The sequence below is a fragment of the Streptopelia decaocto genome (assembly GCF_964273445.1).
Source record: "Streptopelia decaocto genome assembly, chromosome: 6".
Taxonomy (NCBI): Eukaryota; Metazoa; Chordata; class Aves; order Columbiformes; family Columbidae; genus Streptopelia; species Streptopelia decaocto.
In genome coordinates this window covers 26,062,721-26,089,763 of record NC_138660.1, presented here as the reverse complement: position 1 = coordinate 26,089,763, position 27,043 = coordinate 26,062,721, and the positions used below count along the sequence as shown (strand labels likewise).

The 27,043-nt window shown below is 54.5% G+C and overlaps 1 protein-coding gene across 7 annotated transcripts; it reads right to left on the bottom strand.

Moving 5' to 3' along the window:
• Positions 1-549: 549 nt before the first annotated feature.
• Positions 550-26,948, bottom strand: IGF2BP2 (insulin like growth factor 2 mRNA binding protein 2). 7 transcript variants are annotated; one of them, XM_082055560.1, is made up of 17 exons: positions 26,635-26,948; positions 26,049-26,109; positions 16,535-16,583; positions 16,184-16,235; positions 15,868-15,931; positions 13,391-13,663; positions 9,585-9,719; positions 8,861-8,983; positions 8,461-8,596; positions 7,315-7,443; positions 6,002-6,253; positions 4,168-4,236; positions 3,909-4,025; positions 3,473-3,547; positions 3,151-3,282; positions 2,818-2,931; positions 551-2,062 (listed from the first exon to the last, which is right to left on the bottom strand). In XM_082055560.1, the coding sequence occupies exons 1-17, from the start codon at positions 26,822-26,824 to the stop codon at positions 1,964-1,966; spliced, it is 2,070 nt and encodes a 689-aa protein (XP_081911686.1). In that variant the 5' UTR covers positions 26,825-26,948; the 3' UTR covers positions 551-1,963. The 7 variants fall into 7 exon arrangements, with proteins under 7 accessions (XP_081911688.1, XP_081911686.1, XP_081911687.1 ...); XM_082055561.1 differs by having other exon boundaries at positions 6,002-6,205; XM_082055563.1 differs by having other exon boundaries at positions 553-2,062; positions 6,002-6,025.
• Between the last annotated feature and the right edge of the window lie 95 nt (positions 26,949-27,043).

The following is a 27,043-nucleotide window of genomic DNA, read 5'->3' as shown; positions in this document are numbered from 1 at the left end:
CTTTCGGGGCTGGGAGCCCCATGGCCATGCCAGGAGCAGCCGCTCCTTGTCGGGGACAGTTTGGGGACAGCAAACACCAAACCTGATGCTCTTCTTGCCGTTGCTTGTGCTGGGGCATGACAAGGGTGTTACGGGGAGACACCAGAACCTGCCCTCCCCAGGGTCACCTCTCCCTGTGTCCCCCCAGCACTGGGGTCCCCAGCAGTTCCCCCCTTCCCCTCTCACCATGTCACCCAAGTGGCAACCCAGCCCACTTTGGTCCCATCCCCAGGGGGGTGTTGTCCTGGGGGGACAGGAGCTGGGACCCTCCTTGGGGGGGTAGGAGCTTTTTGGAGGAGCAGCTGTGAGGGTGGACAGGGACACCCGAGCTTCCCAGCATAATTAGTGAGCTGTTAATTAGCACGGCATTGTTTTGGCTTTGCCAACTAACAGCGATGAGCTGCAACCCTCTGGTTTCACCCCCCCCCCCCCAAAAAAAATACCCTCCCCATGCACCCCCTTTTCCCCAGTGGAGGGCCGCAGAGGGGGCACCATCACCAACACGAGACACTCAAAGAAAGCAACAGATCGCAAGCTCAGGCTCTTGTTAGCTGGATATATTTCTCTTTTTTCCCTTTCTTTTTGTTGCCATCAGGTGGGTTCATCACACTTAAATAAATCAGTGTCACAGCCCCCAGGTCCAGCACCGGCACCTCACCCCGACACAGGACCCGCTTGCCTCGTTGCTTTAACCCTTCTACCTTTCTTTTTTTTTTTTACATTTATTTTTATTTTACAATTTTTATTTCCTTTTTAATCATTTCTCAAGCTTTCACGGCAGGAATGGCCACTGGCTCTCAGCTATAGCAGGAGGAGACTACGGCAGCGCTCCGGGACGCGGGGATGCTCTCCTTCTTCTCCCCCATCGCAGCTCACTTGGTCAAGATCCTTGTTTTGTTTCCGACTAGTTTTCTTTTATTTCGTTTTGGTTTTTTTTATTAAAAAAATAAAAAAATTGCTCCAACTATGAGTTTTACAAGGCATACAAAAAATATCTAAAAGGGAAACACAAGCGCAAGGTGCTGAGGTACGAAAACCTGAGGTAGTTTGTGTGTGTCGCGTGGGGTTGCTGTGCTCGGGTTTTCATTTTCAAAATGTTTTGCTCATCTTTGCTCTGTTGGGTTGTTTTTCCCCCCCCCAGTTTCCTCCTCCTCTCCCTGCAAAAGGGATTTCTTCCCCCAAATTCCCTTCCTTTCCGAGGGACGTTAGCGGGGGGACAGACAGACAGATGGATGCAAACCCCAGTTTTGGACTCTGAAGCCAAGACAAAAGGGTGTGTGAAAGAGAAATCCCTCTGGTTTTGGAGCCGGTATCCCTTCTGTTGGCTCATACAGGCACTGCTCTTCTCAAAGCCCTGAAGAAATCACTTTTTAACACTCATTTAATATATATATATATATATATATATATATATATATTTCCCCCTTGCTGGCAATCCTACATCTCAGCTCTACTGTGCATTAGAGAACCAATGGACTAGCTCCTTTTCGTAAAACTCTAGAAAAGCCGGCTTGCGCTAAAAACAAACGTCCCCCTCCGCCTTGACCCCTTTGCAATTAAAAAAACCACTTTAAAAAATAATCATCATCATTCTTACAAAACTTAAAAATTGGCGTTAGTTCCGTTACCGATATATTAATTCTAAAAAGGGCCGAGCGCCGCACCCCCCCAGTGCCGGGCAAGCTCCTCCGGCCGTACCTGGATGGAACGGGTGGATTTTAGGGCATTAAAGTCGTCTCTCTGTCTGTCTCTGCCTATGTTAGTCCAACTAAAGGGAGATGCCGGGAGGCGCTGGGGATGCTCAGAGCCCTCCCCACACCCTTCGGTTGTGCAGCCCCGGCTGCGGGGGGTGGGTTTTTGGGGGGTCTTTGGTTTGCTCCCCTGTCCGGCGCTGGGGTTACATTCGTGGGGCGGCGCTGGAGCCTCACTTGCTGTGCTGCTGCGCGGCCGGGGCTCCCTGAGCGTGTTTCTGCTCCTGCTGCTTCACCTGCTGGACGATTTCCCTGATCTTGCGCTGTGCAGTCTGGGGAAGAAAAGCAAAGAGTTGGGGGGCAGTTGTCGTCACACCCACCAATGCCGCAATGGAGCATCCTGACACTCCGAGGTTTTAATTACAGGACAAGAAGAGGTTGTGCAGAGAGGTGGTGGATGAACCATCCCTGGAGACATCCCAGGCCAGGCTGGACGGGGCTCTGAGCAACCTGAGCTGGTGAAGATGTCCCTGCTCATGGTTGTGGTGCCCAGGGGATGCAGGAGCTCCCCACTGGTGCTGATGCCGGGGGGAGCCAATTCACACCCTGGGTGCTGCTGTGCACAGTGTCCAAAGCAAATATTTTAGCTAAAATCAAGCCAAGCTTTAATTTTAGTGCCGGCACAGCTGGGGAGAGCTGCCACAACACCTTTAGTGTGTCCTGGGTGCACAGGAGCCATCAAAATAAAAATACAGTGATAGGAGGAGAGGAAACGGCCTCAAGTTGCACCAGGGGAGGTTGAGGTTGGATGTGGGGAACAATTTCTTCCCCAAAGGGCTGTGGGGCATTGGAACAGGCTGCCCAGGGCAGTGCTGGAGTCACCATCCCTGGAGGGTTGGACAGACGGACATGAGGTTCTCAGGACATGGGGCAGTGCCAGGGGTGGGGAACGGTTGGAGTCGATGAGCTTGAGGGGCTTTTCCAACCAAAATGATTTGATGATAAAACAGAGCAGGAGGATGCTTGGGGGTTTTTGTTGGTGGTGAAACTGTCTGGGAACACTGGAAAAGCCGCAGCCAAACCTCACCTGACTGGCAAAGAAATGCCCAATGATTTTGACGACGACCTCCTCGTTCTCGTCCGGGGTTTGGTCTCGCGGCACAATCACTTCCGCGCTCGTTAAGTTTTGCAGCTCGTTCACCTGCAGCAAACGACAGAGCCCCGCGTTTTGGTCTGGAAAAGCCAAAAACCGGTGACACCACCAGCTCTGAGGCACCCTGTGTTCCCACATTGTGACGGTCACCCCCGCCTAAGAGCCACCACCAGGACACGGGGCTGGGACAGGACGGTGCTGCCACCATTGAGCACCCCTTGGCAGGGGGGACACCCCAAGGGGACCACCCCCGCACCCCCCACCTACCGTCTTGCCACCTTTGCCGATGACGCGGCCGGCGGCGAAGGAAGGCACCTTGATGTGGGCTTCAAGCTTCACTTCTTCTTTTGGGTTAAAGAAGTTTTCCTCTTTCAGTTTCCCAAATATTCGCCCCTGGGCCTGGGGAGGAGACGGGAGGGAAGTAAAACTTGGGGGGTGATGATGTGCTGATGTCTGGCAGCAGCAAAACCACCACATCAAGCAAAAAGCCACCCCCTGGCACCCAAACGGAGCCAAACCCAGGCTGGTAGTGACCCAAGGGATGTTCCCCACTTGTCCCATAGGGTATCCCCCCCCCTCCAAACCACACCTTGAACTGCGCCTCGGGCGGCCCTGTGATGATGACCATCCGCTCGCTGGCATCGGGACCCTCTGCCGGGGCGATCTGTGGGGGACGGGGACAAGGAGAGTGAGAGGGGCCCCGCTTGGGTGAGACCTGACACCCCCCATGTGGGACAGACCCCCCTGGCAAGGGGGATAAACTGCAGGAATCAGTGATGAGTTCCTATTAACATAGGAAACTGAGGCACAGAGGCCCCACAGGAAGAGGAAACTGAGGCACAGAGTCCAGGACCAGCTCTGTAGGATGGGGAAACTGAGGCACAAACCCAGGACCTGTCCTGTAGGATGGGGAAACTGAGGCATGGACCAGGACCAGCTCTGTAGGATGGGGAAACTGAGGCACAAACCCAGGACCTGTCCTGTAGGATGGGGAAACTGAGGCACAGAGCCCAGGCCCATCTCACCTTGATGGAGGCCCCGGCGAACCGCGCCAGCTGCTTGATGTGCTGCCCCTTTTTCCCGATGATGGCCCCCACCGCTTGCGTCGGGATGAACAAGTTCACAACCTCCTGCTCCGGCAGCTGCGAGGGGACGGGAACAGCACGACTGGTCAGGGGACCAGTTGGACCCAGAGGGAGGTGACTGTCCCCCCACCAGCACCCCAGGGCAGCAGTTGCCCCCCCAGCCCCATGTCCAGGTCCCATGGGGGTGCCCAGCACTTACGGGGTGCTGATGGGGGAAGGCACCGCCTGGGGGGGCTCCATACAGACCCGAGAGATACGCCGAGGAGCTCTGTGGTGGGAAAGAAGACAATGGTCGGTGACATCCCCAATGTCCCAGCCTGACAGAGAGCCAGGTGCCACCTCCATGAGCCTGGCAGGGACATGGGGACAAGCCCTCCGGCCCTGGAACCGCCCCTGAGAGCAGAGATGCAATCCAAGGTGCACAACGGGCTGGGAGCTCCCAGTTCCCCCCAGTCCCATGTTCTGCCAGAGTTTGTACAGAAAACCAGCCCCTACAGCCTTGGGGAGCAGCTGCAATCCTGGAAAACCAAAACCTGCCAACACCATCGGTCCCCAGTGGAGGAGGTTTGGTGAGAACTGAGCAAAACATCCCGTTTGGCTCTGATTTTCATCATCATTTCCCTTCCCCGGTTTCAAGAGAATAAAAAGCAAAGGCTGAAGGAGATGTTGTCCCAAGGGCTGGGATGGGGACAGGGAGGAAGCAGTGGGGCTCTCTGTGCCCAAAAGCAAGGGGTGTGTGGCACACCCCAACCCAACTCAACCCAATCCAGCTCAAACCAACTCAACTCAACCCAATCCAGCTCAAACCAACTCAACTCAACCCAATCCAGCTCAAACCAACTCAACTCAACCCAATCCAGCTCAAACCAACTCAACTCAACCCAATCCAGCTCAAACCAACTCAACTCAACCCAACTCAACCCAATCCACCTCAAACCAACTCAACTCAACCCAATCCAGATCAATCCAAGCCAACCCACCTCAACTAAACTCAACCCAATCCAATTCAACCCAACCCAACTTAAATCAAATCAATCCAACTCAACCCACCTCAACCCAAGACAACTCAACCCAAGACAACCCACCTCAACTAAACTCAACACAACCCAACCCAACTCAATCCAACCCAACTGCTCTTCAACTCTTCCCTGTCTCAAACACATCAGCCCTTTCTCCCGGCAGCAGATACAACTCTAGATTTGGGCAAGTGTAACCAGATGCCATCTCCAAACCACGGTTACTGGGGGAGAGAAGACCCAGCTCCACCTAAACCTGCTGCACTGAGGTTTGGTGCTCCTCCTTGCTCAGTGTCCAGCCCTGGGTTGCTCCATGTCTCCTACACCAAAATGTCCTCTCCTGGCCAGCCAGGATGGGCACAAAACCTTCCCAGTTCCACCCCTTCACCAAGAGGCTCCTTCCTCATCCTCCATCCTCAGGTCTCCAGAACTCCAGAGCTGAAGCTGCAGCCACTTGGCCCCGGGTCCTGCTGAGGACACGGCCAGAAATGACCCTTATGAGATGGGAAACACAAAGTACTCGGGGGGAAGGAACTGCCACAAAGTCAAAGCTGGTTTCATATAAAGTTTTTTTTTGCTGGTTCATTTCACTATAAAAAACAACGGCAGAGGTGATGGTGCCTCTTGGCCTCACCAGGGTGGCTTGGAAAAGGCCACACAAAGCTTTGGGGTGAAGGAGCCCACACCAAGGACGAGAGGAAATGGCCTCAAGTTGCACCAGGGGAGGTTGAGGTTGGATCTGGGGAACAATTTCTTCCCCAAAGGGCTGTGGGGCATTGGAACAGGCTGCCCAGGGCAGTGCTGGAGTCACCATCCCTGGAGGGTTGGACAGACGGACATGAGGTTCTCAGGGACACAGGGCAGTGCACTCAAGCAGACGCTTCCCGAACGCAGCCACACAGGCAGAGCATCCTCCCTGCGCGGGCTGGCAGTGGACAGACAGACAGACCGGCCCTCTGGGTGCCACCAAACACAACACACTCCTCCTCCCCTCCGCACCGCCAGCCCAGCACTCACCGTCCTCCTCCGACTGCTCTGCTGCTGACGTCGGCAGGAAAAGAGAAGAGCACAAGTGAATGAACCCGCGCGCTCGGGTGGCCAAAGTGTCTCAGCAGAAGAGTTTAGAGACCAACAGAGACCCCAGAGCCCGGCCACCCTACGGGTGCTCCGTGGGTCGGGGATGGACCTTCTCTTCTTCAGGGCAACAGAGCTGGTGAGAGGCTGGAGCACAAGTGTGATGGGAGCGGCTGAGGGACCTGGGGGGTTCAGCTGGAGAACAGGAGCTGAGGGGAGACCTTCTGATCTCTGAACTACCTGAAAGGAGCTTGGAGCCAGGGGGGGTCGGGCTCTGCTCCCCAGGAACAAGCGCCAGGAGCAGAGGAAACGGCCTCAAGTTGTGCCAGGGGAGGTTGAGGTTGGATGTGAGGAACAATTTCTTCCCCAAAGGGCTGTGGGACATTGGAACAGGCTGCCCAGGGCAGTGCTGGAGTCACCATCCCTGGAGGGTTGGACAGACGGACATGAGGTTCTCAGGACATGGGGCAGTGCCAGGGCTGGGGGAACAGTTAGACTCAGTCTTAAGGGTCTTTTTCAACCAAAATGATTCTGTGTCTCTTCATCAGCACTTTTGGACACGTGTTTTCCTGACACCAGATCTGTGTGCAACCCCAGCAGCTTGAGACCCCTCCCCAGCGCCGCTCTGCCCTGCGTCCCCCCAGCCGCAGTAGGAAGACCCTCGCCCACAAGCTCAGGTGGAGCTCAGCTCCCACAGGTCCAACCATCAGGGTGCCAGGGCAGGGATCAAAGCCAACAACGGTGGTGGCACAGGACGTGCTGCTTGTCCCCTGTCACACTACATTCTGCACACCCCGCGGTGATGCTGGTGGGTCCAGGGGGCCACTGGGACCGGACCTGCAGGGCACAACGCAGTCTGCACCACCACAAACCCTTCAGTCAGTACTGAAGACCATCAACATGGTTTTTCCATGCTGGAATCATTGTCCCCAGCCATCTTCAGGGAGCAGCACCCTTGGGACACAGCCTGTCCTTAAACATGGGTGACACCACGCTCAGCACAACCTGGGACTGCAGCCCATCTGCCCAGGGAGCTAAATCCAAGGAGGGACAAGCCACCTTCATTCACTGTCTTCTCAGCATTGCTGCTGCCATGAGCATCTCCAAATGGCCAAGAGTCAGAGCTCCAAGTCCAGGCTCCCCATGAGATGGCTCCTCTAGCTCCCGTGTCCACTCAAACCCAAAAGATGGAGAGTCTAGCAACCACTCTGCCCCCTAAAACGCGTCCCCCGTGCCCCAAAAGCTCTTGCACTTACTGCAAACGGGTGGTACGGAGTGGCCGCCGCAGCCCCTCGGGCCCCTGGGGTGGATGGCAGCATGGACAGCCCTGTCGAGAAGATGCCCAAGGCGTTGAGGTTCAGACCCGGGATCAGGTTGGCTTGTTGCTGGGAAAGCAAAGACATGGAGAAACGTTTTTGGGGTTCTCTGGGTGGAGCGGCTGACACTGGAAGCTGTGCTGCCATCCAGAGACCTGGACAGGCTGGAGAGCTGGGTGGGGAGAAATTTAATGAAATAGAACAAGGGCAAGTGCAGAGTCTTGAATCTGGGCAGGAACAACCCCAGGTTCCAGTGTAAGCTGGGGAACGACCTATTAGAGAGCAGCATAGGGGAAAGGGACCTGGGGGTCCTGGGGACAGCAGGGTGACCATGAGCCAGCACTGGGCCCTTGTGGCCAGGAAGGCCAATGGTACCTGGGGTGGGTTAGAAGGGGGTGGTCAGTAGGTCAGAGAGGTTCTCCTGCCCCTCTGCTCTGCCCTGGGGAGACCACACCTGGAATCTTGTGTCCAGTTGTGGCCCCTCAGTTCCAGCAGGACAGGGAACTGCTGGAGAGAGTCCAGCGCAGCCACCAAGATGCTGGATGGAGTGGAGCACCTCCCGTGTGAGGAAAGGCTGAGGGAGCTGGGGCTCTGGAGCTGGACAAGAGGAGACTGAGGGGGGACTCATTCATGGGGATCAATATGGAAAGGGGGAGTGTCAGGAGGATGGAGCCAGGCTCTTCTGGGTGACAACCAGTGATAGGACAAGGGGCAATGGGTGCAAACTGGAACACAGGAGGTTCCACTGAAATCTGAGAAGAAACTTGTTTGGGGTGAGGGTGGCAGAGCCCGGCCCAGGCTGCCCAGGGAGGTTGTGGAGTCTCCTTCTCTGCAGACATTCCAACCCGCCTGGACACCTTCCTGTGTAACCTCATCTGGGTGTTCCTGCTTCATGGGGGGATTGCACTGGATGAGCTTTCCAGGGCCCTTCCAGTCCCTGACATTCTGGGATTCTGTGATTCTCACCACATGGTTTTGACACAACGGGTGATGGCCAACCCTTGCTCTACCAGATCGATTCCCCCCCCCAATTTTCTTCTGGCCACCCCAACAAAGGGACATCCCAGGGGGAGGGAGGGAGCTTACGTTGACGGCCACCACGTCGTTCTCGTAGGCCTCTCGCAATTTCTTCATGATCTCCACTTGGGCTTTGGAGCAGGCCTCTGTGCTGCCCTTCACTGTGATGGTCCGCTCAGGGTTATAAATGGTTAAATCCTGCAAACTACCCCCCGAGAAATCCAGAAATGTGGTTTTCAAGCCAAAAATAAAAAGGAAAACTCAATTCAAAGATGAGGGCTCCCCCCTGAGACAGTCTGGGACCACACGTTCTCTCCCTGTCCAACCATCCACCTGGGATGAGGAACGTCCATGTGGGACTACGAACACGCAACCAGGATGGAGAACATGATGGGAGGACATAACTGCTCTGATTTCTGGCTCCCATGCTGCCTGTACCATGTTGGATGGAGGGGATGGTTTGGCTTACGGGGAGATGGTGATCTTGGTGCCTGTGTCCTGCTCGATCTTCTTGAGGTTGCGGCCCTCCTTGCCGATCAGCCTCCCCACCAGGCTGTTGTGTGCTAGGATTTTCAAGGGAATCTCTTCTGCTCTAAAACAGATTGAAAAATAAAATCTAAAGGCCCATCTGGCCAGGAAAACAATTTCCAGCAACGGGTACTAGCGATGTGGTGGAAGGAGCAGAAGAACCACCACCATTTCCCACCACTGTATCTCCTCAGCTTTGGGGAATGGGAACTCAAGGACATCCCAAGCCCAATGGCATGTTTATACTTCATGGGCTTTTGGTCTCCAAGTTTGTCTACAGGTTCTTTGGACCCACCTGAGCTTCTGGTCTCTACAGCACTGTCAACCACACCATAGAGAAATCCTTAAGTTGTAACTTATTGACTGACCTATGACCCTGCCCTGAAGCTGACAGAAGGTCCCTCAGGGGGTGAGGGGTAACAGCATCATTTTGGTTGGAAAAGACCCTCAAGATCACTGAGTCCAACCATTTCCCCAGCCCTGGCACTGCCCCATGTCCTGAGAACCTCATGTCCGTCTGTCCAACCCTCCAGGGATGGTGACTCCAGCACTGCCCTGGGCAGCCTGTTCCAATGCCCGACAACAAAAAGAAGGTGGCTTTTTCTGCAGCAAATTTCCCTCCCTTCCACCCAACCTGCCCGTTTTGCTGGGCCAGGGGGACTCACGATTTCGTTTCATCTGCCTCCTTTTGCATAATGTCAAGGATCATGCGACACGCCTCGGAGCAGCCCTCCGGTGTGGCGTGGATGGTGATGGGCTTCTCGGCAGCGCCGGCGTTCTCCTTCCGATGGATGTCAACCCTACGGAGAAACAACCGACAGAGAGGAGCCCCCCTGAGATGCGTCTGGTATCACACGAACGTCTTTGACAGCTCAGGAGCTGAGCTTGCTGTTCACAGAAAAGCTCATTCCAACATCTGCTGAAGCTTTGGCGTGAACGTGGGTCTCGTCTACAATCACCTGGTCTCATGCAAGCCCAGATAGTGTTTTGCTTTGGTTGGTTTAGATTTGAGCTACGTTCCTGAAGTCTCCCTGGAGCTGAGGGATGTCAAGCAACATCAAACGCTCCATCAAGTAGGGGCAGAACAAACCCTCAACTGGACTAAGCCCTGAGCAACCTTGTCTATCATCTATGACATGCTTGGAGCAGGAGATGGGATTAAAGGTCTCCAGAGGTCCCTTCCAACCTCAACCTCTCGGTGCCCAAGACCCAAAGCCGTCCAGTCACCAGCGTGTCGTTGGGGACAGAGACAACTTACCCGTGGGCAGCAGTTTGTCATGACCCAGAGGGACACGTCAACAAGAGCGCTCGTACTCACACCCTTCCATGGGAGACCAGAAAGCTCTCCCTGGGCCCGTGTTCCTCCGCTCCTCACAGCGGGGAGGAGGCACCTGCCTCCATCGCGCTCCTCACCGCTCACCCGGACCCGCCAACGGCCCTGGGAGAGAGGGAGAGAGGACAGCAGGGTAGGAGACTCCCGCACGTCAACCACACGGCGTGAAGAACAGGGCTCAGTGACCTTCCCGTCTTCTCCACATGATGATGCCGTGCGGCCATCCCGCCGTCGGCCACCACCTGGTGTCCCTGTCACTGCTGCAGCCAGGCTGGCCCACATCTTCTGAGAAGGTGGCTGCTCAGCCACCATCTCCAACACGGTGCCCTCCGTCCATGTCTCTGTTGTCAGAAGAGGTCCCCATCCTGACCAGGGTCACTCACAGGTGCTGCTGCGCATGCGAGGCCAAGGGTTGTGGTGGGAGTCACCCCCAACCAGCACCAGATTTGGATGCTGCAGGGTCACGGTGGGTTTGCACAGGTCAGCTCTTCCAGGAGCTCATGAACCAGCGCGTATGAACACAGACACTTCATCTACGGCTAGAAGGGGAGCAGCTGGGTGACCCTTCCATGAGCTAAGGGAAGAGCCAACCCCACCAGCTTCCAAAGGTTGGTGTCATCTGAGCATTGAAGAAAGAACACAGTTGGATCCCTTCTGTAGGCTCCATCTCTCCAGATCTCCTCCAGCTTCAGTCAGAGCTGCTCAAGCAGGAGACGGGTCCTGCTTGGCCTACGGGGACACTGGCACGGTTGAGCTCTCCCTGCCCTTCAGTCATGTCTCCAGCCCACAGTGACTCAGCTACGAGCTGTGCGAGCCCCTCTGAGGCGCTGCTGGCTGTGGAGCTCCACCGGGTTGACATGGATGAGCTGTTCCTTCACAGGCAGCGCCCAGTAGGCGCAGGGACACCCACTGTTACCTTGGGGACAAGGCAAGCGCACCACGACGTGCCACGAGAGGTGATGACAAGCTCATGTGCTCCAGAGTGGTGCCGCAAAGTCACACCGGGTTGACGATGCAATGAGGAACCTGTGGCTGCTCCAACAAACCCTACAGTCAAGAACTGGGCAGCTTCTTGAATCCAGGAGCAGTTGAGGCTGGTGAAGATGGGACATGCAGCTGAGCCTTCATACTGAAGAAGGCCCAAAAGCCACAGACAGACTGAAGAAACACACCAAAGTGACAGAAACCCTGGAGAAGCCCAGGAGACGGACACGGGCCAGGCTTCTGGCTGAGCTCCAACGCATCCCAAACTTGGATGTGCAGGCAACCAGCAGAGAAGATGGGGCCAAAGTGATCAGGCATGTCCCACCCCGCGGAGCTGGAGGGTGGAGAAGGGCTCTGTACCTCCCAGCACGTCCCAGTGCTGCTGCTGCACAGCTCCATTCAAACGGGAGAATGGAGAGATGGACCCTCAACCCTCACCCTGCCAAGACACCTTGCGGGGGGTTGGGAACACTTCAGAGAGTGGTGGCCATGAGGGACAGGCCCGTCAAGGTGTGCATGTAGGGTTATCCTGGCCCCATGGCTGCTTGGTGGCCATGGTCTTCTCCTCAGCCAGCTGCAAGGGCTGCAACCACTGCGGAAGGTACTCTGGTGGGGTGGGCTCTTGATATGGGCTCCTCCTCAGCCAAAAATGATGACGGCTCAACCTGGGGACAGTTTTGTCCCCTGGAACTCAGAGGCATCACTGTGTGTGGAGATGGGGTCAAGTCCTACATGACCAGAGCAATCCAGAACCTGACGTTGCTCTGGATAGGAGCAGGGGCCAGACAACTGGATGTCACCAGCACCCTCATCCCCAGGTTCATCACAGTGGTGGGTGAGGGTGGCCTGAGCAGGGCCACAGCTGGGGACTGACACCCCAAACCGAAGCAAACAGACTCCTGTTGACCGCAGAAGGTCCCCTTGCCCAAGTCTGGAGTGGAGGTGGTGGCCTGCCATGGCACGTGGCCTCCTTAGGTAGGTCAGGAGAGGCGAGAGCATGGAGCATGGCCTTCCTCTGTGACACCAGGTCTTCAGGGCATCCACAGGGAGCCAACCCATGAGAAGGGACAGCTTGATGACACAAACTGCCCCAGGCAGCAGTGTTTGGCCTTGTGGTCAAGAGAAACCGGCAGCTGGTGACTCCCACCTTCCTCATCAGGCTCAGGTCTTGGAGAGGGCAACCTTGGGTAGCAGGGACACGGCTACACCCACTGCTCATCACACCAGGGGACTCACCTGGAGAAGAAGGGCTTGCGGCCAACCAGGACCATGGTGGCCACACTCTAGGTAGGCTCAAGAAGCTCCTCTCCCTACGTATCTGCCCCCTTCCCATCCAGACCTCTTCTGCAAAGCCAACACTGGGGCTTGGCTCCCTACCTCCTGCTCAAGCAGGTGGGCTAGTCCCAAATCATTTGTCTCTAAAAGCTTCTCTGAGAACTAGGAGGCCCCTGGGAGATGGTCTGGTACAGGAGTCCTACATCCTGCGGGGTCAGCAGGTTCAGGACGATGAGCATGGGAGAAGACAGCTTTGGGTTAAACACAAACACGTCTGGGCAGGAACAAAGCATGCGGGAAAACCATGCGGAAAATCAGAGGTGAAATCAACATGAACATCAACACGAGAAACACGGACAATCTGGCAAGTAGGTGTTCCCCCCCTTTAATTTCGTCTTAAAAACACAACGGTTAAGATTGCAAAAAAAAAAGTGCTTCAAATGGTTACAAAAAAACCTCATCCTTCTCAAGGAAGGATGTCCTCGAGTGTCCTCATTCCCCCTACAACAGCTCCAGCCCATATGGGGCACAGTGGGATGAGCAAATCCCAAGAGCAAAGACCAAACGGACACCGGTCACTGCACCGGGGAATCCCCTTTTTCAGCACTTTATCCCCAAACTTGCCATTTCTCCCTGAAGCCTCATCCCCAGCCATTCTTGTGATTTGGCTTCAAGAAACCCATTCCTGGCCTTTTTTGACCGTGCATCCCCCTCCTGCCGCACCCACTCCCCCCAGGAACGCTTTAGGACATGGGTTCTACCAGCACTCCGTAGAGGTTGTACCCCAAGAACAAACTGAAAAACCCCAATTTACAGAGGACCCATGTCGGGGACCTCCAGCACCCTACGAAAGGAAATGAAACCATTTGAGGTACTTACTTGGACTGGGTTTGCTTAGTAAGGTTCTTTATGGTCAAGCCCTCCTTTCCTATGATCGCACCAACAAACTGCGTGGGCACCAGCATCCGCAGTGGGAACTCGAGCTGTTTGGGCTGCGAGGAGCCCCCCGGGGAAGAGCCCCGCTCCCTGGAGGAGTGGCCCCCGCGGCGGGAGCGCTGGGGGGGCGGAGGGGAGCTCACCTCTTCGTCCGGGATGTAGGAAATCTTGAAGGAATAGTTCTCAAACTGGTGGCCGCTCAGCTTCTCAATTGCTCTGCAAGGGAGGGATGGGTGGGGAGGTGGTGAGGGGGTCTCCAGGGATGGGTTCAGCCCTTTGGACTAGTGATGTGGTGGAAGGAGCAGAAGAACCACCACCATTTCCCACCACTGTATCTCCTCAGCTTTGGGGAATGGGAACTCAAAGACTTCCCAAGCCCAATGGCATGTTTATACTTCACGGGCTTTTGTTCTCCAAGTTTGTCTAAAGGCTCTTTGGACCCACCTGAGTTTCTGGTCTCTAGAGCACTGTCAACCACACCATGGAGAAATCTTTAAGTTGTAACTTACTGACTGACCCATGACTCTACCCTGAAGATGCCAGCAGGTCCCTCAGGGGGTGAGGGGTAACAGCATCATTTTGGTTGGAAAAGACCCTCAAGATCACCAAGTCCAACCGTTCCCCCAGCCCTGGCACTGCCCCATGTCCTGAGAACCTCATGTCCGTCAGTCCAACCCTCCAGGGATGGTGACTCCAGCACTGCCCTGGGCAGCCTGTTCCAATGCCCCACAGCCCTTTGGGGAAGAAATTGTTCCCCACATCCAACCTCAACCTCCCCTGGCGCAACTTGAGGCCGTTTCCTCTGCTCCTGGCGCTTGTTCCTGGGGAGCAGAGCCCGACCCCCCTGGCTCCAAGCTCCTTTCAGGCAGTTCAGAGATCAGAAGGTCTCCCCTCAGCTCCTGTTCTCCAGCTGAATCCCCCAGGTCCCTCAGCCGCTCCCATCACACTTGTGCTCCTACCCCTCACCAGCTCCGTTCCCTTCTCTCAACTCAACATCAACACAAACCAGTTTCTCCATCACAACCACGTTCCTGCACTGCAGTGCCCTGCGGTGGGACATGAAGCGACACAACACAGAGCTGCTCCCAACATGGTAACATCTGCACTTGGGAACCATCTGACCATCCACTGCTCGTTCCTGCACAGGGTCTGCCTGGAGGGGGCTCTTGGGCATATCTTGTCCACTAAATACAAGATGCACTCACTACTTGCTCGTACCCAAATCAGGGCTGGCCTCCAGCACAGGGCTAAAGTCTCTACTGGCCTGTAACAAAGCGTTTTGCGTGAAACAATCCTTGTATTTCTGAAATAACCCCTAATTTGTATTTTTTTAAACTCTGCTGGCCATGATAATCTTTTAAGCGTGTCTTCACAGAACCCTACTGCAGCCTCACTGGGTTCTTCCATCCTTTAAAGCTTTTCTTGATGGGTGGCATCTCTTCATGACTCCTCTACATGACACATGGTGATTTACCCTTTGCTGCGCCCCCTCCCCTGCAGAAACCAGCCATGGACCCTTGGCTCCCTCTCCCTTCCTCTAACAAGTTATTCACCCACCAAAGGGCCCTCCGGCCATGGCAGAACTTTCTGAAAACTTTTTAGAAGTGGAACATCCAGTTTCTCTGGGCTCCAGAAGCAGGAGGTGACAACCTCTGAATATTTTGGTCTCTAACTTGAATTTTCCCCACGTGGCAGGGGGCACTGACACCTCGCATCATTGCAGTGGTTCTTTACCATCTCTCCCACCTCTTGCACCATATTCCAGCTCCTCAGCAGCTGGGGCTGGGTGGTCAAACTGGTGATTAACCCAGTGCATTCCTAGTTTAGGTCAGGACTTCCAGCTTGAGAAGACAACTCTTTGATGAACTACGGACATAGCATAGTGCTAGATTTAGGTTATGGTTGGACTCAATGATCTTGAGAGTCTCTTCCAACCAAAATGATTCGAAGACTCTACAAAACGCACCTTTGACCTGACCCTCAGCTTTGTGGAGCACTTTGCTCCTTGAGGACAAGGCCACTGTGACTCTGCACAAGGCCAAGGACAACGTCCAAAAGGGAACTGCAAGATGGTGCATCTGGGACCCCTTGGGGACAGGAGGAGAAGGCACCCAGGGGACAACCACAGGGCTGATGGCCCCAAGCTGATCCAGATCTTTTATATGAGAGGAGAAGGCAGGAGATGGCCCAGCGGTGGGACAATGAGAAGACTGCTGGCAGAAGACACAGCTCAAGATAAAACCAACACCTGCCTGCTGTACCTTCAGAAGATACACCGACAGTCCTTACGGCGCTTGAGCTGAGAAACAACCTGAGGAGCCTCAGAGAGGAGACAAGAAGCCTGGAAGATACCTGGGCTTCCTGAGGAAAAGTTTGGGAGGTGTGAAAATACAGACGAAACGAAAGAAAAACCCACTTACACTTTTGCTTCTTCTTTAGTCGCATACGTTACGTTGACAACAGCTGTTTCTGTGTCTGTGTTGACTGGGGGGAAAGTAAGAGAAGGAGCGTTACAGCAGGGGAAGAGATGTCACCATCGCTCCCGGTAAGCCCTGGAGTGGGGATGGTGGGAGGGTAATGCCTGACCCATTGTGTCTGCAGGGAAAACCATTTTATCCCAGTACTGGTGACTGGGAAAGCCAGGTTTCACCCCACCGGGTTTTATCTGGCATGGACAGAGCTGGGGAGCAACGCTGGGGCTTTTGCAGAGATGAGGACCACGCTGGAGCATCTTACCTTGCTCTACATTCTCCACCGTCCCATACTGAGCTAAGAGGCCATCCAGCACCTGGGGGGAGAGCAGCACAAGGGCCAGGTGAGGCAGGCAGGGACAGAGCCGGCTTCACCCCCATGCCCTCCAAAAATCCAGCATCCCCCATCTGCTTAAATGGCTCCACTCCATCGTCCCAGTGACCCCCCATTGCTCCAAGCTGCCCCACGCCAGGACATGGAGCCCAGTTCACGCTCCACCTCCCTACTGGGGTTACTGGGAAGGTCAAGGGTGGCCCATGAGCAGCCCACACACTCCACGCTGCTCAGCACGGCTGATGGAGGAGGAGATGAACTTGGGGATTGTCCCCTTCTTACCTCCCACTGCAGGTGGGGGGGGATGTTGCGGATCTGGATCTTCCTGCTCCTGCAAAGACAAAGCCCTGGGTTAGAGCCTCCAGGCACGGTGCAGCAGCAGGAAAAGGCTTTATGGGACTCAGCGGCAGCTGGTGACAACCTGCCAAAGCGTCCCATGTCCCCACGCTGCGCTGGAGCAGCCTGTCCCCAAGTAAAGCCATTTCTCCAGCTTTGCCCTGGTCAGTGCTCCCTGGGGCCGAAGCCATCTCAGGAACGCTCCCTCCTGGTGCTGACTGCTGGGTTTCCAAGGAAACCTCCCAAAACGAGCCTTTGCAGAGTCACAGCCGCACAGGCATGGCTGGGATGGACACACAGCCCTGAGCAGGGCCACTCGGCTGGGTGGGGACAGGGGCCAGGACCCCCAGCCCATGGTCAGCCCTGCTGTCCCATGAGGGGCGCTTTCCAAAAGTGAATCCTGCTGATGTCCTGAGCAACACGGGGCTGCTTGCCCTGGGGAAACCTAAATACATCTCCTTGGAGGAGATGATGGCCAACACAGCCAACCTGGCATGGTTGCACCCCCAAACTCACACAGTTGAACCCTCAACCTCATGTGGCTGCACCCCCAACCTCATGTGATTGCACCCCCAACCTCATGTGGTTGCACTCACGAGGTTGCACCCCCAAATTCGCAGTTGCACCCCCAACCTCACACGATTGCACCTCCATCCTCACACGGTTGCACCCCTAACCTCACAAGGTTGCACCCCCAACTTCACAGTTGCACTCCCAACCTCACACAGCTGCACCCTCAACCTCACATGGTTGCACCCCCAACATCACACGGTTGCACCCACAAGGTTGCACCCCCAACCTTACATGGTTACACCTCCACCCTCACACAGTTGCACCCCCAACCTCACGTGGTTACACTCCCAACCTCACATGGTGACAGTCCCAACCTCACATGGCTGCACCCCCAACCTCACACGATTGCAACCCCAGCCCTGGGGCAGGGATGCACAAAGGCTTCCCAAGAGGTAACGGCCACCAAACTTCTCCTCAGCTTGGCCACAAGACATACTTGGGCAGCAGGGAGTTTTCAGACACTCAAGTCCACAGAGGATCCAGCCAAGCTATGAACTCATCCACCCACATCAGCTTTCATGATCCCGCTTGTGGTCCATGAGCTCCAACCAAAGCAGTGTCCCATGTCCTCACCCGGTCCAGCTCCAACGCTCCCACCAGGACAGAGCAGGACCACCTCTCCCAACCTTAGGGACGAGTTTTCTGCCCGAGCCACCACACACACACACAGCGCCAGGTTTTAGGAGCCGATCGGCAGCTAGAAGCCAGTTTTATGAAGCTTCACCCTTCCTTGGGATGAGCTCAAGGAGGAAGGGCTGGTACCACCAGCCTGAATGCTGCATGGGGACGTGCCACCAGGGGCTTTGGGCCAAATCCTGTGGGAGGAGCTCTGCTCGCCTGTCAACCATCCATGCCTGGCACCCCAATGCCACCAGCTGCCTTCAACAGCTGGAAAATGAGAAACGAGACCTTCAAAGCTCAGCCCAAGTGGTGAAGCTGGTCCCTGCGCTCGCTGCTCCGTTGCTTCCTGAGGTCCCTACCAAACAATTTTGGCAGAAAAACAAGAGTTTCTCAAGTAGTTTGGGGCCAGATACATGGGACAGGGAGGACACATTGGACAGTGAAAACCAGCAGAAAGGCTGACCTGTGCAGACCCAAAGCAGCTGGAGGTTGGTGTCCTCCAGACACGATCCTTCTGCCCCTACGGCAGTGACACGCTCCTGATTTAATAGCACGGGACAACCAGAACCTTGTGATGGACCACCATCTGCCTTGTGAAACATGAATTTGGGGTGCAACATGACTATAAAGATGCTGAAAAACGTGCAACAACCTGGGGCATTCGCCCCACACACGGCAGATAAAACACAAGCTCCAAGTGAGAAAGAAACGTCAGGGAAAGGACATTTCTTGAGATGTGCAAGGACAAGACAAAATCCACAGCTAGTCCCATGAGGAGGACCGTGGACAAGCAAAGTGGCTGAAACCACCAAGGAGCGTTGTACCTCATGGTGCTACTCACACAGGGATGGTGCCACCAGCAATGGATGACAAACCCTGTGCTTGCTCCCCTGTGTGGCTTTGACAGTCACTTCCCCAGGCCAACCCCTGCCAGATCCAACTCAGGACATCCGGTGATTCTAAAATAACGGGTCACTGCAAAAAATTGGAGAAGCCAGAGCCGGAGAGAACAGTGCTCAACTGCAGTGCTACCAAAGCCCTCTCCTCCATGGGCCAGGGACTCCTCCTGTCCCCAGCTGCCACCAGGGACTTCAGGGCAGGCAGGGGAGGTTGAGGTTGGATCTGGGGAACAATTTCTTCCCCAAAGGGCTGTGGGGCATTGGAACAGGCTGCCCAGGGCAGTGCTGGAGTCACCATCCCTGGAGGGTTGGACAGACGGACACGAGGTTCTCAGGACATGGGGCAGTGCCAGGGGTGGGGGAATGGTTGGACTCGATGATCTTGAGGGACTTTTCCAACCAAAATGATTCTGTGATTCGAAGGTACCATGTAGCCCTAACTCTCAACAGAACACTACAGCACATTCCCTCGTCCAACATTCATCTGAGCTGATACAAAACATCTAAAAAGACCCCAGTTGTGCTCAAGGCTTCACCCCCACCACCCAGCAGGTCTCCCAGCAGCTCATTAACACCACTCAGCACTTAACATCACAGAATCACAGGATGTCAGGGGTTGGAAGGGCCCTGGAAAGCTCATCCAGTGCAATCCCCCCATGGAGCAGGAACACCCAGATGAGGTTACACAGGAAGGTGTCCAGGCGGGTTGGAATGTCTGCAGAGAAGGAGACTCCACAACCTCCCTGGGCAGCCTGGGCCAGGCTCTGCCACCCTCACCAGGAACAAGTTGCTTCTCATATTCAAGCGGAACCTCCTGTGTTCCAGTTTGCACCCATTGCCCCTTGTCTTGTCCCTGGTTGTCACCCAGAAGAGCCTGGCTCCATCCTCCTGACACTCCCCCTTTCCATATTGATCCCCATGAATGAGTCCCCCCTCAGTCTCCTCTTGTCCAGCTCCAGAGCCCCAGCTCCCTCAGCCTTTCCTCACACGGGAGATGCTCCACTCCATCATCTCTGTGGCTCTAACATGAGGGTATTCTTCCTACTGGGTGTATTGTTTTTATTGAGCTTCCAATTCCCCACCTGCTTGAAGTGGCGCTGGACCACGTGTGGTCATCAACGACCAGTGATGGATGTGCCGTTCCCATGGCCGGGGCAGGGACCACGCACGGTCAGGGCAGCAGAACGCAAAGCCTCCTCCAACACAAGTCCTGGGAGGGCTCTGGAGCACAAAACCCCTTGATTTTCATTTTCCTCGTTCCTCCAAAAACCTGGGACACAGGGGAGCGATTTCAGCGCACACACAACAGCCCCCAGCGCGCGGCCCCGTGATGAAGGCAGCGGCCACATTTCACCCAGCCCGTTTGGAAGCAGGCTGGTAGGAATTTAATAATAATAATAATAATAATAATAATAATAATAATAAATCATCTCAACCAGTAACTACAGGCATTAAGTTTGTGGAAAAATAAAGCAGTATGTGGTGCCGCTAGCCCTGCTGTAACGAGCTGCCCTCAGATAACTGTCAGAGCTCCATCTCATGCATCACCCTCCTCTTCCCCATCAGCCACCGCCATGCCCAGCACAGGATAAAATGCCCGGTGGCAACCGAGCATCAGCTTCAGGTGTTAAATAAACCACTTTTACACAGGTTCACCTGCTAAATTCAACCCAAAATGGTTCCTGCTCGAGGAGGGGACATCTCCTCCACCCAGAGCTGGGCTTGGGTACCACACATCGGCCGGCATCACGCGCGGGATGCAGGAGCCGGGTCTCTAGGTGAACAATGCTGCAAGCTGGTTCATTAAACAACCCACGACGGAGCTGTGCTGTATTTCATGTGTCTGTTAGACCGAAATCACAAGCTAGACTTGCAACCCTGCAAGGGAAGGGGACACAAAACCCACGGCCACCCGTGCCTGCCAGCATCACCGGCTGATGTCCACGAACGAGAACATCATCTGCTACATTCTGGTTATCTGTGCTTACTGAAATCAAGCAATAAAGAAGAAGGTGTCTTAAAAACTGCAGTTTATTCCCCAGAATCGGGTGGATTGGGGTGCTTTTGGCACATCTCTCCCCTTCCCAGCAGCCCAGGCTTTGTGGCCACCGTTCTCTGTGAAATAACGGGTCAACCCCCCCAAAATCCAGGGACACAGAGGAAGGAGAATAAAGATGAGACAAAGCTGTGCGGCAGCTCCGCCTTTCAATAAACATCAGTTTTCAGGAGAACTTGGAGGAAAAAACAGAGGGGAAACGTGCTGAAAACCAACCACTGCAAACCAAGCGTGAGGGCCCTGCCTGCTTCATGAAGCATTTGTCCCAGGCAAGGACACATCGACCAAAAATGCTGCTTGTCACCAGGTGGGGCCCAAATTTGGTCCCACCTGAATGCTTCAGATCAGGAGTTTGATGCCCGAGGAGCCGGACACGTTGTTCTAACTGGGTTGGGTTTGCTTCTCTTGATCATTATATATTATTATATATATTTATTATATACGAGGGGGGTTTTCTCGGTCTATTGGGGTCACCCTTGACAAGTTTTGCCCTCGCCCAACCCAACCCAGCCGTGGATCTTAATGAGCCCAGAGCTCCATCAGCGCCGCGCTGGGATAAGCACTAAAGAGCTGCCCCAGTTTCCACCAGTTGCCAAGAGCGTCGCGGCCCCCCCAGCTGCCCCCCCAGCCCGGGGCGGGGGGGACACGGATGCTCTTAAGGAATTAAAAGCTGTTGGCGTTAAAGCTCCGGCGTGTTCTTTGGGGTGGACAAGGCGGCTGGGGGGGCGGCACGTGATGGAGCCGCCCCCGTGAGCTGGGGGGGTATTAACAATGGGGATGAATGGGAAATACCGGCCCATCTGTCACGGCTTGGCTGGATTAAAGGGGGGGGAAGGGGAAGGAAATAAATAAAAGGGGGGGGAGGAAGAGGGGGGGAAATACAGAGGGGGGAACAAATGGAGGGGGGAACAAATGGAGGGGGATAAATGGGGGGGGGATAAATGGGGGGGGGAATGAATGGGGGGGGAATGAATGGGGGGGGAATGAATGGGGGGGAGAATGAATGGGGGGGAGAATGAATGGGGGGGGATGAATGGGGGGGATGAATGGGGGGGATGAATGGGGGGAATAAATGGGAGGGGAATAAATGGGAGGGGAATACATGGGAGGGGAATACATGGGAGGGGAATACATGGGAGGGGAATACATGGGGGGAATACATGGGGGGAATAAATGAGGGGGAATAATTGGGGGGGAATAATTGGGGGGGAACAAACGGGGAATAAATGGGGGGCAATAAACAGAGTGGAATAAATTGGGGGGGGAAATAAATGGGAGGAGAATACACGGGGGAATAAATGGGGGGAGAATACATGGGGGAATAAATGGGGGAGGAAGTAAATGCAGGGGGAGGAATAGAATAACAATAATAAAATAAATAGAATAATAAGCAATAAAATAAATGGGGGAGGAATAGAAAGGGGAAATAAACGGGGGAGAAAACAAATGCAGGGGGAATAAATGGGGGAGGAACAGAGAGGGGAAATAGAGGGGGGGAACAGAGCGGGGGAAAACATTAAATGACAAAATTAATAGGTAATTAATGGCCTCGGTCACCCCCCAGCATCCTCCTCACCCCGTGCAGCCCAGTGACATCCCAGCAGGTGACAAAGAGCTGAGCCAAAAAGCGGCAAAATCAACCCGAAACAACCCGAACGGCACCAGCCCCAGCTCATCCGCACCCCAAAACAGGGTAAAACGGAGCGGGCGAGGGCAGCACACCCCCTTATTGATAGAATGAGTGTCGGGGGCTGCTCGGGGGGGGTTTCCTGGCCAGGTCCATAGGGAACATGTAGGAACATATAGGAACAGAGGCTTATGAGACCTATGGGAAATGTGTCACACACCCCATGGGCAGCAGGAGGCTGTCAACCCATGCCTGATGTGACCAGCATCACCCCGGCAAAGTCAGATATATGTTTTTTATATATATATATATATATATATATATATATATATGTATGTATTAACTATCTTATTTTATATATATATATAAAAACATAAAAATAGAAATATATGTAAAATTGTGTATATATATATACAAAGTATATATTTAAAAGTACCTTTTATACAGAAACAATACACTATACAAAGCGTCTTTTACATATAGTATCTCCCTATATAACGGCTTTTCTTTCCATAGACATAAAAGATACTAAACACGGGGTGGTTCAAAAAGACGGACACGACGTTGCCGGGTTGCAGATTGGGCCCATCTCTCTGCAACACGCTGTGTTTTAAATAAAGCTGCGTTATTCATTTATATCCACGCAAAACGATATTAAATATATGTAGTTAAAACCCAAGCAGCCCCACTTTTCGCATTCCGAAATCAACGTTTAAACCCAGCCTATGTAAGAATAACCCCCGTTTAATTCTGTTGGTGAAGCGAAGCAAACCCTCCCTGGAGAACATTTCTTCTTGCTCTTTAGGTTTCCCTAATTCTATTTGATTTTTAATTAGAGATGTTTTTTAAAATTAAGAGCTATTCGAACCGGGGATCCACGGGAGCATTGTTTTCTTGCTCCTCGTGTGTATTTATAGACCCGCACACGCAAATAGGTGCTGGTGGATTTTCCTGGCAAAGCAACCGGTTTGCACGAGGGTTCCCTCACCCCTAATTAAGCAGACGACGAGTAATTAAGGAGGAAAGGGAAGATGGGGAAGCAAAAAGGGCCCGGACTTTTATTCCGAGCCTTCGCGTCATGGGCGTTTTGGGTTTAAAAACAAGGGGGTGGGGAAGAAAAGAGACATAAATAAACGCAGCCAAACTGCGCAGGAACAAGAAGTGAACTGATGCTCAAGGGAGGGAAGTTATTTAAGGATAATTCTCTATGAATTAAGAGAAAATCACCCCCAGTGATTCCTCATCGGCCAAATATTCCATCGGAAGCAGAAATTCAAAGGCACCTTCGCAATGAGGAACCCCAAAAAATGTCATTAAATGGGGCTTCGCTCCATCCCTGCGACTTATTAATTCATCATTTTCACCCCAACCCTTGTAGGAAATCAGTATTGGGGCGGTTGGGTCTTAATTTCCAGATTGCACAACCAACCCTAATTTTTCTCTCTTTTTTAATGTCTTTATTTCCCATTAACGGGATTTTTGAAGATTTCGGAGGCGTCCGACTTGTCTTCAAAGACACGGGCAAGATGTTGATGGTTCCCTCATCCCCCTGGATACCCAATGAACCCAAAAATACTGACATTGCTGCGGGATATCTTGCCAAAATTAAAGCAATTCCAGCTGAATAAGTTATAGAAGCGAGCGCATGGAATGCACTGAAAGCATCCCCCAAACTTCGGAACTTCCTTCGGATGTAGACTTAGAAATATACTTAAAAAATCAATTTAAAATTTTAAAACGTTCACTAAGGGAATAAAACGCTACTTTTTGTAATTCCCCCAGGCACAATAGAGAATATACAAGGGGAAAAAAACCCCACACAGCAAACAATCGAGACGCTGTTGGGTGTTTCCTATAGGAGCGCAAAGCGTTTGCATGGCAGCAGAAGGGCTGATGTTTAACTCGTGCGAGTGTCCTGGTGTTTCGTTCCTGCCGTCGCACAAACGGCACCGCCAGGAAATCCCGGCTTTTCCAGCCCTTTTCCAAGCAAACCGTGTTTATATGTGGATAAATACGGCGGTACGATCGATCTAGACTTGGGGTTTGGGGAGGAGAACGAAGCGTCCCAGGTGAACAAGGGGATGCGTCGGGCGCCGGAGCCTCTTGGGTCCCATCCCCGTGACGCAGAAACGCTGGCGACAGGAGCCGAGAGGGGCTCAATTGCCCAAACCCAATTAAAACACAAGCTTCATTAAATAACCAGGTTGGGTTTTACACCATCGAGCCCCCTTGAAATTCCAGGGACGCGAGCGCGACGACAAAAAAGCACATTTTCTACTAATTTAAAGGGGGTGGGGGGAACTAAAACACGACCACGTGAGGCTCCGTTCCCGGCCAAAAATCGCGTTATAAGAATAAAATCGAGGCAAAGGCACCCCTCTCCAACTAGATATATTAATATAAAGCAATATTTATTTCCTTTAGCTGTGACAAAAAGATATCGGCTTAAATTAGATCTCAATAACCCAGGGAGCCGAGCTGGAATAGAGAACTCAGAGCCAGCTGAAAACAGAGCGATACAAAATAAATCAGCATTTATTTCGGGGTTGTTTAAATGTTTAAAACTCGGAAGGAAAAGCAGCAGCGGCCGAGCCCGACGGGGAATTTAGGTGAAGATGAATTCCTTGTTTACATCCCCTTCGGACATGATAATGGTCGAGTCCCGGGTCCATAGTATCTTCCCAAACTCCCCATTTCTGGCTCCATCACTCTTAAAAAGTCATCGGCAAACCGACCTAAGGCTGCTGCTGAGATTGAGCTTAGCAATAGTAAAACTGGGGTTTATTTCGGCTTGTTTTCGGGAATTGTTTTAAGGTAAGAAAGCGTGTGATCCCCGCCGAAGAAGAAATCCCGCTCCGGCACACGTGATGCTGGACACGAGCCGTTCCCCCACCGAGCCTCAATTACACAACAGCGTTTTCCCCCCGCTTTATCATTTCAAAATTAATACTGGAGCGTCAATCGGGGGCCAAACTTCTGCACGGCAAATTATCCGGGTGGGACTATGCGATGGATTTTTTCCGGCGCGCGGATCTTTTATCCCGACACATGTTGGGGGGGGAAAGCAATAAGAATATCTTGTGATGAGGCAGCTACGCAACGCGGTCCCGGGGTTTATTTTCTGTGTTAAACAAGGGTTTAACCATCCGGCCTCGGCGCTCCCCTCCACCTGACTGAAATCAGAGGGCGCGCTTCAACGCAATATATAAACGCATTGAGTTTTTTTTTGGGGGGAAGAAGCGTTTGGGAAAAGGCAAATTGCTGAATTACTTATTAAAAACAACATCTTCCGACGGCGCGGCCACTGGACAACGTGAATCTCGGCTCCCACCCGCGAAAGTGGGGGAAAAATGAGGGGAAAAGGGTGGGTTTTTACATTTTATCCGCAAAAATCAAGCGGGTGTTTTGCCCCCGCATGGAGGGGAGCGCCTGCCCGCCCGCCCCGCGCTGGGCGGGGGGGGACACGAAGGGGACACGGGGGGGACCTGACGCTGCCACCCGTGGCCAGGACCCCCGTGGGAGCCTCGTGGGAGCGGGAGCTCCATCCCCCGCCTCCGCTTTCCGGAGCGAAAGTAAAACCCAACGGGGCGCCAGCTTCTCCCCCCCCCAAACTCCCAGAGCTTCCCCCCATCTCCCCGCGTTGGGGGGGGGGGCGGGGTTGTGGGGTGATGGCGAAGGGGTTACCTGAGCTTTTTGGGCACGGAATAATCCACCTCCATCACTTTGCCGTGCAGCTCCACTTTCCCTGCGGAGACAGCGGGGTTGCTCAGCATCACCCCGGGGCAGCCCACCCCCGGTTCATCCCATCGACACCACCCCCCGACCCCGGCCAAAAACAAGCGCCCCTCTGCCCGGCCTGCCCCCCCCCGCCGCCCCGGCCTGCCCGTAGCCGCCCTGCCCGGTGCTGCCTGCGCCGCCGCCGGCCCCCAGCCCCCCCTTCGGCCGCCCTTTGCTCCGCACCCCCGGGGAGTTGGGCTTGGGCACCTCGTAAAATGGTTCCCGAAGGGGAGCGGGTGCTGGGGGGGTAACGGGTCGGGGGGCTCGGCGTCCGCTCGCCTCTTAATAAAATCGAAGAAAAAAATCAGCGAAAAATACCCCGAAGGTTGGGAAGAGCTGGGGCGGCCGCGGGAAGGAGCCGGGGCGGGGGGGGGGAGCGGTGGGGATGCCCCGGGAGGGGGGTCGGAGGGATGGGGGAGCCCCGGTGGAGCGAAGGGGGGTTTGGGGGGGATGCCGGGGGTGTGGGGTGGGGGGGCTGCGGCGCCGGGCTCACCCGAGAGGGTCTCGATGGCGCGGATGGCCCAGTTCTGGTCCGGGTAATCCACGAAGGCATAGCCGGATTTGAGCAGGACCTGGCCGGCCAGGGGCAGCTTCCTCTCCCCGAAAAGCTGCTTGAGGTCCTCGGCGGTGGCGGCGGGGCTGAGGTTCCCGATGTACAGCTTGTTCATCCTCCGGCGCTTCATGGGGAGCAAAGCCCCCCCCGCCCCGCTCCGCTCCACCCGCCAGCCCCGGGTTTCTGTACCGCCGGTAGAGCCGCGGTGGCCGGGAGGGTCCCGGCTCTGCGCCACCCGCCCTGCCCCAACCTCCAGCCCCGCAGGAGCCTCGCAACGGCGGCGGGCAGCGGGCGGAGCCGAGCGGAGCCCAGCCCGGCCCCGCCACCGCCCCCGCCCGCCCGCCCGCCG